Genomic DNA, 18,958 nt, shown 5'->3' on the forward strand with positions numbered 1-18,958 from the left:
GGCGCCGTGACATTCGCGCAGAGAAATCTCCACCGGTCGACGCCGAGAAGGCTCAAAGCTCACGAATCGCAGGCGCTACGTCCGGACTCTAATCAATACATCGCGATTGATTCCAAGAAAACGATCGCATCACAAGATACTCGATACATACAAATGGACTGGTTGTTATTGTCCGAACTAATTCAGGCTATCAATTTGATTCGTAATTAAAAATACTCTAGAAAGTTAGTCATCGCTCGACGTTGATTGATTTTTACTCTCATTTCGTTTAACAAACTAACGTTTTGTTCTCTCACGTCTTTTAAGCGAATCGACATCTTAGTCATAGATAGATATTCGCTTTTCACTGACCTCCTAAATAAATAAATCTTAAAACTCTATCTAATCTGTTTGATTTGCTAAATATGCAATTCATCAGACAAAAGATTCCAGCACCTCTATTACGAACTCTACGTCTGAAATCATTGGGCGTTAACAAAATTATTGAAAAATTAAAAATGTTTTAAAGCCTCAGATTTTAATGTAAAATTCTGTACAAGCAACGTGGGCAATGCGATAGTTAAATACAAAAATGTTTATGTCACTAGTAAGTAATACCGCAGGTGAAGCTTGAGGCCTTAAGGCCCGTGACCGCGACGATCATGACCGCTTCCTTCACGCCCTTTACCAATTTCATGCCCTTACCTGTCTATTGACATAGTCTACTACTTATCTTTTGACTTATTACAAAATATTAACGAGATTTTATTGAACTTTCGACGCTGTGCGTTGTTTTATGTTCCTCTTCTAACGGTATGATTTAAACTAAACTTATATTAAGTAAAGTGATTTGCAAAAACTTAGCTTAAAGCATTGTCGTATTAAACGTACAATAAGGGTCCCAATTAGTACCAGTAAAGTACCTTTGTAATACTAGTTTCGTAAAGCATTCAATGGTGGTTTAAGGCGATAGAAGCTCGCATGCGGTCAATGGGACATTCAACATCTAGGCTTTCGAGACACGTAAAAGCGAAACCTACAAGTGAGACAGGAGCCTAGAAAACGCCGACCGTTCACTAGAAAGCTGCTTCAATTTACTACCCATTAATTTTAATAGCAGTAAACAGTAATGTTGGATACCTCGAAATTGTTATTATAAACATTCACTACTGCCTCCTAAGTTGTAAACAATGTTTATTAAACTCTTCTTCTAACAAACATCTATCCATCAAATTTTTACATTTATAAAATTAGTAAGGAGTAAGATTACTAAGATTGAACTTTAACGAAATGTGTAAATAATATTGATTTAATTTACGCACTACTACATGAAAGTTGTAAAGTTTTCACTTTTTGTTTAAAGCAAGATAAACAATATGCCTGACCTGGTTTATGGTAGTAAAAAATAGTGCGCAAAACAACGTTCTGTGACTTATCTGTTGCGTTTTTTTAACTTGGTTCTGTAATATTGATATAGTTAACTTAATATCCCAATGCATTTCCTCGATTTGTCCATATAAATGTAGCAAAATCGATATTCTACGAAGTCTTTTAATTCTGAGTAAATTACTCCATAAAAACGTTTAAGAAATAAAACTTTCAAGTATTGTTTTTATATTCGTTACGGTAAGAAGCTATTAGTTGACACGATAGAAAGTTACAGTACAAAAACTTTGATTTAGATAAAAAAAATAGAGACCAAAGCAAGCTTTTTTGTAATTCACCAAAAAGTTACGAATAGAAGATAGTATTGTTTAAAAAGATCTTTAAAGTATAATAATTTGAATAATCATTAAATAAATCAATTACATTTTATTTTGTTGTTTACACTAAATATACTAAACCAGCTTTAGCAGGCGACTCCGTCTGCGCGGAATTAAAAAAACAAAACAAGATATGAGTATATCCTATGTGTTTTTCCAGATTATCCTCTACATCTATACCATATTTCATACGTTCAGCAGTTTATGCTACAAACTCTAACAAACATCCATCCATCTATCTAAACTTTCGCATTTATAATACTAAGTAGTATTACACTAAAGATATGTGAGGGTCATCGAACCAGATTTTCATGTAATTGTAATTGAAAACAATAAGCAGAATTCGCTCACACCTGCTTGTGATTTATCGACGTAAGTTTATTTCGTAAAGTGTTTTCTAATGCGAATTTAATGTAACGTTACCGTTATTGTTGTTTGGAACGTCTCTTTTGATTATCCTGCCTTAATGATCATACATTGAATTAAATAAATTAGGTGTAACGTAAAGCAAGATTTTTTAATGGTAAGGAATTGTTAAGAATGTCCTTGAACCGACATAGATATAATAATTTTTGTTATAAAGGTTTTATAAATGTTATGCGACGAGACGATGGGAACATAAACTAGAAAGTGTTAAGATTTAATGTGGACGGCTACAAAGGTAAAAGAAGACCGAATAAAGTATAAATGGATTGTGTAAAAGATATGACGGCTGATAAAGATGTTTGGAAGAGCAGCACATACTGTGCCGACCCTCCGTAAGGGATAAGGGCAAGTGGATGGTGATAGAAATTTAATAAACGATCTAATAAGTAAACGACAAAATAACATTCAATAGGAAATAAACAAATGGTTGTTAACTTATTTTTGTCTCTTATATACTATTTACTTAAGGCTTGAAAAGATTATACAATGTATCTATTTTAATTTAATGTAACATTCAATCATCGTACAATAATTGCCGGAAGATGCAGTTGAGATCTAACATCAGTATTACATTTATGTCAAGGAAACGGAATCGTGCAGGGCACTAGGAATCGCATAGCTCATTCCACGATATTGAATGTGTCAAGAGAGCGCGTGCCGCTGTCGACTTTTTGCCGTCATTATCTTTATAGCAAGCGCTACTAATCTTGTGATGTGATAGATGGCATCTTCCGTAAGAAGGGCTGCCACATATTCAGGTTCCGCTCGAATTCTTAGGGTTTGTATCTTCGTCATATGACGGCATAAGTTATGGAATTGACGGCGTCGTCTTCTGGTCAGAGTGGAAGACATGAAATGAGTATGTCACTGGATTTGTCTTTCTATTAGTGATCAGACATTTTTTTCTTCGTCCAAGAGTTGCTAAGTTACTTTAGTAGGTTTTTTTTCAGCCATTCAAGTCCGACGGCAGCCCTATACAAGCTGTTGTGATATCCACGGCTTATTGTCGCGTTCCCAAATCGATATGAACAGTAAACTGGATGCCCGTTACGCAATCACTTCATGTTATGTCCATGCGAAGCAAAACCGCACGCTTACCGCGTACAATATAACGCACCGTCATATGCCTTTTTCAACATGTGCTACCGATGCATGTTTGAGTAATCGTTATGTTATGACCTAACTGCAATCTAAACTATTTTATTACTTATTTTTATGTAAAACCTAATCTCGCTATAAAAATTGTTTATCTTATTGCCAGTTAAGACGAAAAAAATAAATAAAACAGGCTTAATTGGTATTAACATGAAATTAAATGTGGGAAAGACATAATCGATTTTTGGAAGCATGAATTATTCAAAATCTTATTAAAAGCGTACAAGCATCAAAAATTAGATGAACTTTTAAGGTTAATCAGAGAACTATTGGGGCTTCAAGATTACCTTGAATATTGACTGGCAGTGTAAACTGTTTGTTAACGGGGCGTTCACACGGCCATCCACCACGGATGACCGCTTCTCATTTCGACCGGACTAATCGTAATTTCAGACTGCAAGGAAATAGAACAAGAAGCAGCGGCCGGAACAAACGAACATCTAGTACGGCGAAAATTTGAATAATGACGATCTAGCGGAATTGTTTGTTCTTTTTAACGCTACGCTGACTGCGCCTGCGCATGCGTCGCCCGTGGTTATGACAGGTTGTTACCACTGCGCACTACATCTCACCATAAACCACTTCTTTGACATAACTATGACTACCCATACATGTTTGTTAACTCGTGTTACACTTTAATTTGTATTTTAAATATCATATATACTTAATGATATGTTTGTTTCATAATTTTTCACTCTTCATAATTCATTTATGTGAATTATGAAGAGAAACATTATGTAAAATATAAAATATTCCATAAAATAAGAATCTATAGAATTTTGTTTAAATAAAAATAATTTCTTTACTTTTTAAATCAACTTAACTGGGTTATTTATTCCGGGGCCGTGAAGCGATGCACTGTTCCAAAAAGTTCGACCTAAATGTTTATATTTGCGGTCAGAATGAGTCAATCATACAGCTCTGGAAATCATCGAAGTGGTCACTGCAGCCCATTAATTGGGCCGCACATATAGATCGTGCGGTACGTAATGACATTGTGATGATACCACACATTATCTATGCGCTTCGTTGATGCATAAACTATCTGTAATATAATATGTAATAAAATATCTGTTGTAGCTTAATTGTGGCAAAAATAATTTATCACTAATCTTTGATGAAGCAAGTTTTTGGCCCATGTTCGTTTCTGTCTGGATATGTCATTGTGAACCTTTTTTCTTCTTCCAAAAAGATGTAAAAATAACTCGACTCTTCTAAAAATTTCCGTCACCGTTAACAGGGCCATCAGTTCATAACTTCTTCTGTTCGAGAGTCGTTCTTTCGTCATAGAGCTGTCTTTACTATCCATAGTAATTAGTAATATAATTAGGGTAATCCTTTTTAACCTTGCATTAGTATTTCCAACGATGTGTCATTTATTATCAACATCTCCCCTCCCGTTAACGTTTTTCAATGATTTTTTTCACTATTTGATTTGATTTAGACCTGTATTTAACCTTCAAGATAAGTGTTGACTTTATGTATCTTTTGTAAAGATTAGTTATTGGGCTGTCTAGCAATTTGTAAATTTCTTTAGCCTGATATTCAACTGTATTACTTTAGTCGGATTATTTCGTCTTAACACAGTCATTATGAAAGGGATCTTAAATCTGCATCTCTTTGGATTATCATCTAACGATTAACCGTTGATCTATTCTCAACATAATAAAAAACATTACGGTATTCAATATGTTGCGATAGAAACGAAAGTAACGGTTGTATGTCGTTATTTATTGTAGTACTGTTAAGGAGGTAAAGCAACAATGAAGAATGAGGCTCGCAATACTGGCTAATGATACCGTCAAATATCTTGATGATACCTGTTATATCGGTAAAAATATTATAATGTCTATTGTTAGAGATTCAAAAATGGAAAATTAACTATTTAATAGTGTTAATTAAAACATAAGTGATGTTGATTAACCCACATTGATGGGATAAAAAAATTACCGATGGTTATTTCCTAAAGTCAATTTTAAATATAAATAACAAGCTGTTCTAGTGCGGCTTCATCCGCATGAAATGTCAAAATTCAGTCAATTGCTTCCTTGATGTTGGCAGCTACATATGATCTCTTTCCCACATTAGGATTTTTATCTAAAATATTTACCCCAAGGTTTAATGACGTGAAAATATATAGCCTAAAGCGTGACGTAAGTGTAGGACCTTTTATTAAAAAAAGAACTATTCAAAGTGTGCTGTAATTGCTGACATCTTAGGCAACAAAGAAGTGTGTGTTTACGCTTTATTATAATAGTATAGATATAGATAGTATAGATACATAGTATAGATTGACAAAATAAAACGCGGCATAGCGTGAATGTTTTATTAAATGTTTATTTTTGTAAATTCCCATTAAAGGACCATGAGGACAAAATTAGGAAAAAAACAGGCTCAATCATCGTAAAATGATTTAATCGCTCGTAATATTTTTCGCTATTCACTATGATTACTAAGTGGAACCATGTCTCGTTCTATAGCTTCAAAAGGATTAGACCTTGTTTTTGTTAAATGAACAAAAGATACTAAACGTGATTTTAAGTAAATAAACATTTAACGTCTCTATTATCTACGAAATTGTTATGCACATTGTTATCAGTGTCATGGCTATAAATCAAATCTAATAAATGAAGCGTTAGCACCTGTAATTAAGAGATTACGTATTTTGTAACAAAATACGAATTATTAGAAAGAATTAGAATGCACTGATATTCGAATATGTTTAAGAAAAGTGTGCCTATGTGTTCTTCCAGACTATGTTTTACAACTATGCCAAATTTCATCGAGATCCGTTCAGCTGTTCAGGCTACAAACTCTAACAAACAAACAAACAATTCATCCATCCATCCAAACTTTCGCATTTATAATAGTAAGAAGTAAGATTATAACTATGAATGCCATTTCAATTGTTTATTTTTTAGACATACAAAGTAATTAGATACCATGTGAGTTGGCTCGTTAAGACCTTGCACAAACTATTTAATCGCTTAGAAGATATCAGTCACGTAGTCCCTGTCCTACTCGTTAAAAACTTAATTTAACAAATACCGTGTTTATGGCCCAATTAAACCTCGTTAAGGAATAATTAAATACGTGAGAATTAAGTCAGTAGCGGAGATATCATTTCACACCGCTCAGTATAAGCGTGTGTTAGTATTTTTAATACTAAAACATATTACGTGCAACAAGGATTGACTGAATGACGAATGTAGTATTTGTGTAAAGATTTACGCAAATAGGTTTCGCTATACCGTTATTCGTTGTATTGCGTTCGCACTGCAATATTTACGTATTCTTACTATGTTATTTACGTGCAAACAATATGCGAAACATGTTTTTTTTAATGCATCAAAATTCATATTGTTATTTAACAACGCCCACAATACCTCAAGATATGTTACTAAAATATGTTTTAATTCAAGTTCTGAGTACGTCTAGACATATTATTTATATTCTACGGCATTATCACATGTTTTCCATGCAACTAAGTAGGTGTAGTTACACAGGAAAATAAATTAATTACTTTTAAAAAAAAATGCAAACACCTAATAGACGAATCAAAAGTTAAATATATTGTTTCTAAATGTTTGCTGTTAGTGCAAATTATTGCCATCTACTTTTGAGATATGTTATGCAACATGCATTTTTAATTCTCTCATTAGTATGAACACAATATAAAGTATAATATTGAATATAATATAATGTAAGCACATTGTGAATATACTATTAATTCTAAAAAAAATAAAAAAAAACACATCAGCCTCCTGGAGATTGTTTGACATTTTAATTGGAAAACATTCAACATTTCCACAATTTTACTGGGCAGTCTATGTAACCCTTTTATATTTAATACCTACCGGTTGCCAACAGTTTGCAGATAAAGGCTGATGCTGATGATGACCTACTTGTTGATCTACATACTAGTTAACTGAAATATAAAAATGCAATGACTTACTAATCAAGCTAAAGCTAAAATTCTATCTTAAGCATATTATTAGTAAAAGTTAAACATTCTAAAACATACAAAAATGAACTATGAATTTAGAATTAAAGAATTACAAAGTACAAATGTGAATTTTCCCAACATCTACTAGTAATATATTTCCCGTCCTTGTCACACTCCCGTAAGGTAGACACACCACGTTTTAGCTTTTCAGGTTTATCCACCTTCTATCACTGTCTTCTTAATCATGTTAACTTTCACTAATAAAGTATTGTAAATTGTAATTTTGATGAAATCATAAATCAGTTATTCTCACCGGCCCACTTCTCTCAAAACTATAACATGACTGCCTGTGATTGCCATGCATTACTTTTTTTTAATAAATATAACTAGGGGGAATATAAAAACGCGTTTAAAATGAAAAATCATGACTTAAAATTGGTTTTTAATTGACTAGATAAGGCAGGTAATTAATAAAATTACGATTATATGCATTCCTTCACATCTAAAACATAGTAAAATAACGAAAAGTAGGAAAGTTATCATTAAATAGAAATGTCAATGTCAAAAATCAAGATTTGTCGTGTTGAGTATTGCTAGCTTATTATCTGTACAAAGACATTAATTTTCAAAAGCATATTTACACATTTATTATCGCCAGAAAATTATGTTATTTGTTAAATAAAATGTTTTGGAAACATCAACATAATCTTATTAAAATTTATTTCTGTAAAAACTAAATAAGCAGAAAACACATGTGTAGTGTTGTGCCGCATCCTCATTTGAAAAATAAGCATTAAAATGCAAGGTTTGAATAGGTATGTATGCTGTTGGCGCGATTTAATAAATAACGACCGCCACTGCCTGTAACGTTTAAACGACTTTGACACAAAAACCAAAATTTACTGTTAATGTAAAATTTTATCATTACAACGTAGCTTTATCATTAAAACGTAGTTTTTATAATTGATAAAATGATTTATGCTCCAAAAAGTCACAAAGCTACAATATAACAAAAATTCTATTAGAGTAAAGCAACAGAGAAAAGACCAAGACCTAGACCTAATACGCGATTATATAAAAAAAGGTCTTGAAGTGGTCAATGTAAACTGGTATTGCGCTTTTTTATCGACATTACTAACATCGATTTTCTGACGTTGAGTGTGATGCACGTCACTATTCACTATGCAAATTCCACTCATCAGCAGTCGTACGTAAACATGTGGAGTGTTGTGTAGCTATATAAAGATGGTGTAAGATAACTTGCTCTTATTTTAAAAACATTACTTGAAATGTTATCAGTAAATAGTACTTAAAAAGGAACAAGTACTTAATAACAATAAAAATGATACCTGGCTACGGTGCAGTGACCCAAGCCCTTTTGGGAACCCTCTTGACGTGGGGTCTTACAGCTGTAGGCGCCGGTTGTGTATTTTTTATCAGAGGGAAACATGTATGTATTGGAATATCTATAGTTTTAATTAGTGTATATCCTAAACACGAATTCATAGTGGGATTATATTGCAGAGGAAGTTACTTGATGTATCACTTGGGTTTGCTGCGGGGGTTATGACTGCAGCATCGTACTGGTCCCTATTAGAGCCTGCTATAGAAATGTGTAAAACCTCTGGAACATATGGAGAAGAAGGACAATATGCATTCGTTCCAGTTGCAGCAGGATTTTTATTTGGTGCTGTCTTTGTGTTTGGAACAGATAAATTTTTGGATTATCTGGGAATCAATTCAACGAACATGATGATAAGTAAGTGGAATTTTTACTTTAATTCAAACGCTTTACAAGTAATTATAGTGTTTTAATTTACATAAAAATTAAATTCTAGAGGTAATGTGGATTTTAATATTTATTATGTATGAAATAGTAATTAATTATCATAATTGTGTTTGCATCATATAAATTTAGGCAGATTTAGATTCCTACACAAGTGAGTTGTTATTCTTTATTGGTTGAAACTAATTCATTAAAAAAAACCATTTTAATGTGTTTAAAAAAATATTAATTTAACATCACAAACATTTTTACTTTTATCAAATTAATTTTTAAAAAACTGTGCTCAGAAAATTGGCTGCGTGGAATAATAAAATCTTCAATTTTGCTACACTATAATAAAGTTTTACTTTTTCTACATTCATAAATATTTTTTCTTATTCATAGATTCTCATTCATTCATCATTTCCTAATAAGCCTTGATTAGGAAATAAAATATATAAACTTACATGTTCCAGCTTTTAGTGAAATAAATACCAAAAAAGATTTCAATATTATAAATCAATTATTTTTCTTAAAAACATATACTTTTCATGTAAAGTTATTGTGTTCACAAATGAACTGAAATTGATAATTTTTGAACTTTATCTGCAATGCAATTATTATCTTCAATTTGGGCTCATTGAAAACAATTAATTGAATAATGGCAATTAAGTAATAATTGATTATTTAGTATTATAAATTTAATTAATCTGTCTTCAAAATTTAACTGATCTGCTTTTTGTTCTCTATTGCAAAATTTTAAAACCTTTTTTTATTTTTGACTGAAGTAAGAATTAAATTTTGTAACATTTGTCACAAGTTAAATTATAATGATTCATATTTTTGTTGGAGTATTTTTTGTCAGTTTTGCTATTTTCTTGTTAAGCCAATTAAATTAAATAAACAAATATTGCATATATTTGTCCAGCTTTATTTATTTTACAAGGAAATGTTAAGGTCAAGCTTTGTATGTTTTGGTATATGTGTGTTTTAATATTTTAATTTTCATTGAAAAACCCAACAAAAGAGTTATAACTATAGGAAAATTGCAGACAGTAGGACTTTTGATTTTGATTACATATAATTTATTACTTTTGAATGCAAAAAACACTAGTTTTTTTTTTCTATTTTCTTTTTTTTTTATTTTCTAGATTCTAAAAAAATGAGGAAAACCAACTATGGTTTTCCTCATTTTTAACTAAAAAACATAATGACTACTATTAAAATTGTTTTATCCAAATAAAATACAATGTAGTTGCTGATCAAATAATGAAATGACACTTTATATTTTGTTTAAAATAACTGTTGTAGTTATATATTGTCTCTTGTATACATTTTTAAGCAAAGTTATAGTTGTCTTATCAATAAGGAATTTTTATATGTCCTTTTATTGGACTGACTTTCATGCATTTGTACACTTTTAAATAAGTGAATTCCATTATGAGGTGTCATTTGTATAATTCCCTTTGAGTGTTGTACAGTCAATTGGGTTTTTTTCCTTTTTCAATTAACAAATAGTGTTATTACACAAAAGTAGATCTTGTACTGTCTCACACGGAGAGACAGTGGTAACAAATATTTCAATTTTATTACAATAGCTTAGTTGTAATCTTATTTTTGTGAATGATTTACATTCTATAGGAGTAGGTAAATTACCATTTGTTTTTTGCTCCTTAAAAACAATTCATTTTTCTTATCTTCAAGGAAAATAACCTAGGAAGTTACCATTGCTCTACTAGTATATGTAATTCCATGTTGGAGAAACCTGGTTGACATTTACTTGTACATTTCTATGTACTTTGTGACAGTTTTCCTTGTATTCAGTTTGCATTTAAAATGTACAAAATGTCAAAGTTATTTATCTTACATATGTAAAGTTATAGGTATCAGTTAACTGACAAAATACAAGGAATTCAGTGTTCATAGGTTCTAAAGTAAATCATTTTTCTTATCGTATTTTAATGGCTTAAATCTTAGCATTGGAAGATTGTATCTTATCTGGAAGCTTACTACTGGCTTCTTGGCTATAACTTATATTACTGCGCTATCTTTGTTGACAATGAATGGTATTATATACAGAGGAATGTATTCATTTTAATGTGACAGACATTGTTGGGATTATCGTTATACAAGTATTTTAAATAATACTTTGTTTGGATCTAACTATACCAGAGATGTACCTATGGGGGTTATTTTGCCATTTGACCGATTATAACTCAGACTTATTAAAAGGTCACCATGTGGTCCTTTGGTGTAGATTTAGAATGAGAAATCTACACTAAAGGATTGTTTGTGTAAACAATACACAACTCTGACTGAGGCAATTATATTTTTTTTAATGATTAATGGTAACCATGCTTACAATCAGCCATGACTATTTCTAGAATTTATTTTACCTTTTAACACTTTAAAAATATTAAAAATGTTATACATAGCTTGCTGAGCTGAGTTTTCTAGTACTATGTTGTATAGATAATATTTTTTTATTACAGCAATAACAAAGAGCAAAGATTCTAAAGAGAAGCTGGAAGATTTGGAGATGATGACTGCTCTGAACCAGCGGCCGTCGAACCCGACGAGCGTGGTGACGCTGGAGCAGCCGGCGGAGTTCGCGGACTGCATCAGCAACCAGCACACAGCACAGCGCAGGCGGCCTCACCACCATTCTCACCTCTCATTGGTATGTTATAATATTTTTTACTATTTCAGTAAACATCAATCAACATTCGAAACGGAATCGTTGACCTCTGTATTCCACTGGACAAGTTTAAGCAAAGGCATTTCGTGCATGTTTGATTTTTGGCGGTGTTGCCAGTGGTATTCAAATTCGAACTAATAATAGGAAATAGATTACTATTTGTGTATTGTTTTTTCGTAACGATGCAAAAGCCGTCATTCCCAACCTATACAGCAAGTATTTGTAGAGATCAGTGACCTGTCTGTGTTTCTTTTATAAAAATGTTTCAAAAGTTTAAACTATTTAGTATTTTTACCTTCGTTCTAAAGTTTCTGTTCTCATACTTTAATTGTCTAGTAATTTAGAGCCATTGATTTAAATGCAGCAGTTGTCATGTACTAATTTGTAACAATATCAAGTTGGTAAATTATTTACGACGTACAATTCTGATAGGAGTCTGAATGGTTACATGAAAGGTACAAATCTTAAATTAAACAAAATTAAAGTATCCCAAAATGTATGACGCGGTTAGTCGACCGCCCAGGGCGCCTGATGGAAAGGGGCATAACACTCTAACCACCCTAAAAAAGGGGCGCCAATACAGGTAGAACCGCCATTATTCAATCATTGCTAAATATTAATTTAAATTTTTCTGACTTATACGATATACAAAGAATGCGTACAAACTTTAAGACTTTATAAAGGCTTTAGGCATGTTCTTACGGTTTTACATATGTGCACGTCCACCAAGCGTGCTGCGTCCATATTCTGAACCGTTATTCAAATTCTTGTAATTTCATAATTCTCCAATACAAGGTTTTTTCGATCATGTCAAACTATTCTTGATTCTATACCCCTTTGTTTTCATTAATATAAAAATCATTTGTATTTCTACTATTAGCGATTCAAAGAAAATTTTATTTCATTAGCATTTTCTTGTTAGACGATCAGTTTACGAGGAAACATTTAGGAATGTCGAGCCGACCTGCTTTACATATTATGTTAGTTTTTCTGTCTTTATAGAGCCGGACATTACTTGATGAATTTTGATGTGGCTCTCTGTGACATCATAGTTTGGAGATTCGTAAATATGTGCATACACGCACGTGTTGTGTGTCTATGTATAAATTTAAATACTGCTAAAAGGGTTGATATGAAATTAAAAAAAAGTTTGGTGATATATTCAAATAGGTGTTTATTCAAAATAATAAGTAGCATTTCGCATATTTATAATGATAATTTGCTGTACAGTTTCTGTTTGTTTTATTGTACTTTTTTTTTTTAAATCAGTACCAACATATTACTTTAAAGTACTTGTTTTATTTTGTGGTATAATGTCACGGCCTTTTAATAAATCGTGCAGGTAACAATAATAATGTGGAAAAACCATGTTTTCCGTTTTTTTTTATATCGGGCTGCATCAGTTGCTTATAATTGTTGCACATTTTAAGTTTTATCTTTAAAATTACAAATGCTTAAGTATACATGGATGTATGTTACCATAAAACTCTAAAACGGCTAATCGGATCTGGATAAAATTTGGTAATTTCTGAAAAACACATAGGCTACTCAACAAGTTTTTTTTTAAATTCTGCGTGGTCGAAGTCACAGGCCACTCAACTCACTAGCCTTTGCCTGTGAGGTTTTGGCAAATTAAAAAAACAACACACGACCTCAAATCGTAAATAAAATGCCGATCTAGAATTCTGTCGATGTTTTAATATTTGTTATTTAGTTAAAAATGATTGCAAAAACATACATTTTAATCGTCAGTGTCGAATTTAGGTAATGCATATCAGCTATTGTTAACGCTGATTGGCAATAACAATACATTTTGCCACGTGTGGCTAAAGGAATTAAAACAGTACTTTGTAATTTCTTTCCCGCATGTTAAATGCATGTAGTTCAGAAAGTATTCGAAGAATTTTTCCTTACAAAAATATTTACAGTAACTAGGTTAGTTACCGTTCCATGGTCAATTCCATTTAATCCTTTCTTCTGTCTATAATCGTTGGAATTGGAACATATTTCAATATTTCGATCCACAAATGCTTAGTAAATAATAAATTACAATTGCTATCTCGAATCTCGACATGTCCTAGTCATATGAGTTAGTGTTTCGAGTGACAGATGTTGCCCAAGGTGTTATAGGCATATACTTGTACAATCACGTATATGTTATATCTACCGACAATAAAAAGATATAAACATTATCTTGCAACATTGTATTAGTCGATTACAGTACGGCTACGAATTTGCTCGTGTATCATTAATGTTTATTTATTCAATATAATACTTAAACAAGACATAAATGCACAATCTGTGCCATGCATAATAAAATTTTAACCGCCTTTTTAAGGCAACGAAGTTTTAAATGTTACGAAACAGTTTAGGACCTTCAGTTAGACATGCAAATTAACTTAAAACTTAAACTTGCATTAAATGTTGGTAGTAACCGCAATTCTGATGCAGTATAATGATTAACTTGACTGACAGCCGTAAAAATGTACTTCGGTAACTTTGATAATAAACTGATATAGACATAATCTAATGAATAATGAACAATTTGTCCCGTCTTTTAAAAACTTTTCTTAAAAGTACATGTAAAAAATGATGTAAAATAAACTTCGTATTTTCGGTGGTATATTTATGATGTCTTAAATTATTGCGAAATATTAAAATGTACTCTGGTTTTTTAATCGTTTTTCTCATGTGTTAAAAATTAGAATAATATTATCTCTAAAGCACCCACTGTTCGGGGAATCACATGGTTTAGAGTAAAACAAATACCTGTTACTGAGTATTTGAATTCATTAGCATTCAAAATTCTGATGTTGCGTATTGACTTTAAGTCTAAACTTAGGAGGACCTCTTTGACTAGAAGGATGCGATGTAACAGAAAAATAGTTAAAGCTAGAACCCAATTAGCCAAAGTAGGTTTAAAATTCAGAATTTTTTTAATGTATTTCGCTATACGTTAATATTAATTTGAATTAAGTAACGCTCAATCGATATAGGCATCGTCTAGTCCTGTACATATCGAACCTCTGAAAGCGTAATTAATTTGCGATCATTTCAAATGATTCTTTTATTATTAAGAGTATAATGTTTCTGACGATAATGCATGTCTGTACGAGTTCGAAATTCTATAGTCTAAACATTTTTCTGAATATTAAAGATGTTTATTGAATCGAAATTATTTTCTTAGTGTCCGGGTACAAACAGTTAAGCCTTTGAATTTAAAACATTATTTATTCTACTATCTCTGTACAGTAGGAGTAAATTTGTTTATGAATACTTAAAGTCATAAAGGTACATTGTAATTCCAGAAAGGGGGCGAAGGTGATGTAGACGAGCGTCGAGATAGCGTGGCGCGGGCGCTGGAGGCGCGGCAGTCGCAGTGGAAGCGCATCATGTTGCTGGTGGTGGCCATCACTGTCCACAACATCCCCGAGGGTCTCGCTGTAGGCGTGTCCTTCGGCGCCGCCGCTTCCTCCGCTGAAGCATCATTCTACAGCGCGAGGTATGTTGTAACCATTTTATTATTACTGCGAGTCTAAGTTTTACAGTGGCCGCACGTAAGCAAAAGTATGATTAGATAGATGTAATTATTTTCTAAGATAACCTAAAATTCGTAATTTATCACAACAATTAGACTCAGGTACTCCTATGTGCAGTTAACGGCAAAAGTTACTCTTATCAGTTACTGTAGACCCAGTGGCACTTCAAGGCAAGTTTTTTTCTCGCGTTTTATATCATTATTTTTTATATGTAACTAAGTAGATCAAATAATAAACATCCTATTGTGTTGTATGAGTGAGGTCAAGATTGTATAGTTAAGACGAAAACGGGCGTAGACAAAAAATGATTAACATTGCACGAGCGGTGCAACGTTTTTGCTTCCCTTGCAGTTCTGAGGTCACTTACTATTTTGCGCAGTAATCAAATGAGCAAAGTTATATTTTTGCACACAAGATGTATTGTCTTTTTATTTTAAAACAAGTTCATTACTTGTTTTTATTACTAAAATATTGTCTTATATCAAAAAACAATGTTGGTATTTTCCTGTATGCATTTTTAAACTACTGGGTAGGTTTTAATGAATGAAACTAGTGTTGAGAGATCAAAATAATATTTTTGTTTTAAAAATCTAAGAATTAATATAAGGATTCCTAGAAAAGCTTATCTTTAAGCTTTGCTGGGCCTACAATAAACTAGGGAAGATAGACAGCTACCATTATAATACTATGGTGTTTTTTGAAATTGTCTATACTAATATTATAAAGAGGAAAACTTTGTTTTAGTTGTAATGAATAGGTTTAAAAACTACTGGGCCGATTTTAAAAATTCTTACACCGTTAGTAAGGTAATTTATATGTGAGTAACACAGGCTATATTTTTAAATTTTTGTTCTATTATATTTAAATTTCACGCGGAGGGAGTCGCGGGCAAAACCTAGTATTATATATATCTATTTTACTATTTTCGCAATACCCATGAATTGATCCAAGCATACTTGTTACCAAAATTTTATATGTTTTCAGCATTTATACACAAAACAGGGAGATTTCAGGGATTTTATAGTGAAATGAATCCATTTCAGTTTTACTAAAATTACTGTTTAGGTTTGTTTTAAGTTTGCTTATTGTCTTCAAAGTTCTTAATTGTATGTCTGTGAAACATGATATAATTGGAATATCGCTCCTACCTCGAGAGAATAGAGCGTGCTTCCTTGATGTTCATGGCCGGCAATCACTTTACTTAAAAAAAAAACAATATATTGCGATTATAATTATCTCATAATTATCTGTTAATGGCTATCTTGTTTTAATACAAAACCGCGGTAGACTAATTGTTGAATAATTAATTAAACATTTTAATTATTTTAGAATCTACCGAAAGCCTACTTTGCTAACAATTGAAATTTTGTTTGTATAAAATAAACTAGCTGTTCCCGTGCGGCTTCATCCGCATGAAGTTATGACAGTTTTATTGTTTAAATTTGTCAAATTATTAATAGCCAATGTCAAAATGACATGACATGACAAATCTTGGCAACCTTGCTTCCTTGATGTTAGCAGCAACTTATGGTCTCTTTCCCACATTAGGGTTTTATTTCAAAATATTTACCATATAAGTTTAATGGCCTGAAAATAGCCTAAAGCGTGACGTAAGTGTAGGGCTTCTTCTTAAAAATGAATTATTCAAAAATTTGCTGTTATTGCTGACATCTTATGACTAGCTGTTGCCTGCGACTTCGTTTGCTTTAAATTAAAAAATAATTAATAATATAGCCTGTGTTACTCACTGGTATGTACCTTTCTAATGGTAAAAGAGTTTTTAAATTGGGCCAGTAGTTTTTGAGTTACTTCAATACAAATGCAAATCTTTCTTCTAATATTGGTATAGATATTTATGATTTGAATTCTCATAAACGGTATCTGAGACGTCTGAAAGATTCGATTTTTATAGAATTCTGAAATTCGTTTTCTCATTAAAATATATTTGTAGTTGCTGTTCTTGAGGCATCCGTAGACACCAATTTTAGACAGCCAGTTTCATAACATAAAACAGTATAATAAAAGCTTTTTACATTTGTGACACTTTTTAATTTCAAGCATTGTCTTCTGATTTACAACTTTTGTTTGATTATAAACTAGATTAGACATTTATCAGATCGTTTCCGATTGTATTTCATATTTGTATCTTATCTGTAAAGTGTACTGAAACGTGTCTTATTAATAGACCTATTTTCGTAACATTAATATTATGTAAATTTTATCAATTAAATGTTAATAAAAAAAGATTCACAGCGCCATCTACCACCATACATAAACACAATATTCATACTGGAAATAGCGCCATCTAACGAGAATTTATGGTTGTGGAAATATGTAAATATAAATTAACTTTAAATACAAGTAATAGATGGCGGTACTGCACCTATTTTCGTTAAACTCATGAAAATGGTTTAGTTAGTGTATTTTATCTATTAACCTACTTTTGCAGAATATTTGTTGTTTTAATATTACGATGGAACTGTGTTATGAATTTATTACTAAAAATATGTTAATAGTGGTGTGCACCTGTTGACAATTGTTTATATGAAAAAATAGTAAATCTGTAATTTAAACATAAACGCTATGTTAATTAAATATAATTATGACATTAATACATTTTACAAAAATGTTTAGAATAAAAAAATTGTTGATGGTTGTAAAGTTTTTACGGAAATTTTTAAATATAATATTAATTCAAAGATAAGTGATTGTAACTTTGTAACTGGTTAACAATTTATAATCATACTATATGTAAGGTACGTTGTATCTTGTATAAAATGCAACGGCCGCTCGTGACGCGATTCGAAACTATTAACTCCGACGCACTAATTGATTACCGTCGCTAATTAAATCTATTAATTAACGTCCACTTGCGTAAACATTATTAAATAGTGATACAAAAATATTCCAACTTCCCACAAGTAGCTGCTGCGCTTTACAACTACGTAAAGATATAAATCTAAACTAATCTTACTACTAATAATAATTCAACAACTACTGGGCCGATTTCAAAAATTCTTTCTCGTTTAAAAAGCTACGTTATCAGTGAGTATATGTTATCCTATGGGATAGGATAAATTTTTCATTATACTTTAATTACAAGCGGACGAAGTCGTGAGCAACATATATCTATACTAATATTATTAAGAGGAAAGATTTGTATTTTTTTTAAATAACTCAAAATTTTTTAGGCCGATTTTAAAAATTCCTTTATCGTTAGAGAGGTAATTTATCCGTTGGTGATATAGGCTATGTTTTTTATTCGTTTTTAATTTTATGCGGACGAAGTGCCAAGCTAGTAATGTATAGTTTATCAGGATATAAACTGCGGTGAAATTGTACGGTCCGTTAAAGTCAGATTTGGCATAGGTGAGCAATAACACGCCTACCTCGTCTGAGGCGCCGCCACCGACCGTCTTACGGATTTAGCGCAGATTTCGGAATATTGTTATTTTTATTGTTAGACAATTTTTCGCGCATTCTAAGCAGTTTATTAAACTGTTTCGTCTATCTCACTATGATGAGAACAAATATTATTAAAATATAATTTTAAATATCAGATTCCGTTTAAAAGAAGTCATTGGCGACACTTAAATGGTTTTCAAAATCATTTATTAACTAACATTAAAGTCTATAGATAAATGTTACTCGTGTTTATGGCTGTCGAAGAGGTCGCTATGTTACTAT

The 18,958-nt window shown here is 31.6% G+C and overlaps 2 protein-coding genes across 2 annotated transcripts in view; one reads left to right on the plus strand and one right to left on the minus strand.

Annotated features, from left to right (window-relative positions):
• The window catches only part of LOC106109671, a 19,859-nt gene extending 12,211 nt beyond the window's left edge, over positions 1–7,648 (minus strand). The window contains exon 1 of the mRNA XM_013291256.1: positions 7,583–7,648. Coding sequence (XP_013146710.1) covers positions 7,583–7,633 — 51 coding nt within the window. The 5' untranslated portion in view covers positions 7,634–7,648. The remainder of the gene's footprint in view (positions 1–7,582) is intronic.
• A 786-nt stretch (positions 7,649–8,434) lies between these two features.
• Positions 8,435–18,958, plus strand: part of LOC106109808 (zinc transporter ZIP11) — a 40,305-nt gene continuing 29,781 nt past the window's right edge. Inside the window, exons 1-4 of the mRNA XM_013291424.1 lie at positions 8,435–8,719; positions 8,794–9,028; positions 11,527–11,714; positions 15,041–15,234. Of these exons, the coding sequence (XP_013146878.1) occupies positions 8,612–8,719; positions 8,794–9,028; positions 11,527–11,714; positions 15,041–15,234 (725 nt within the window). The 5' untranslated portion in view covers positions 8,435–8,611. The remainder of the gene's footprint in view (positions 8,720–8,793; positions 9,029–11,526; positions 11,715–15,040; positions 15,235–18,958) is intronic.

The sequence above is a fragment of the Papilio polytes genome, unplaced genomic scaffold (assembly GCF_000836215.1).
Source record: "Papilio polytes unplaced genomic scaffold, Ppol_1.0 DF821067.1, whole genome shotgun sequence".
Classification (NCBI taxonomy): Eukaryota; Metazoa; Arthropoda; class Insecta; order Lepidoptera; family Papilionidae; genus Papilio; species Papilio polytes.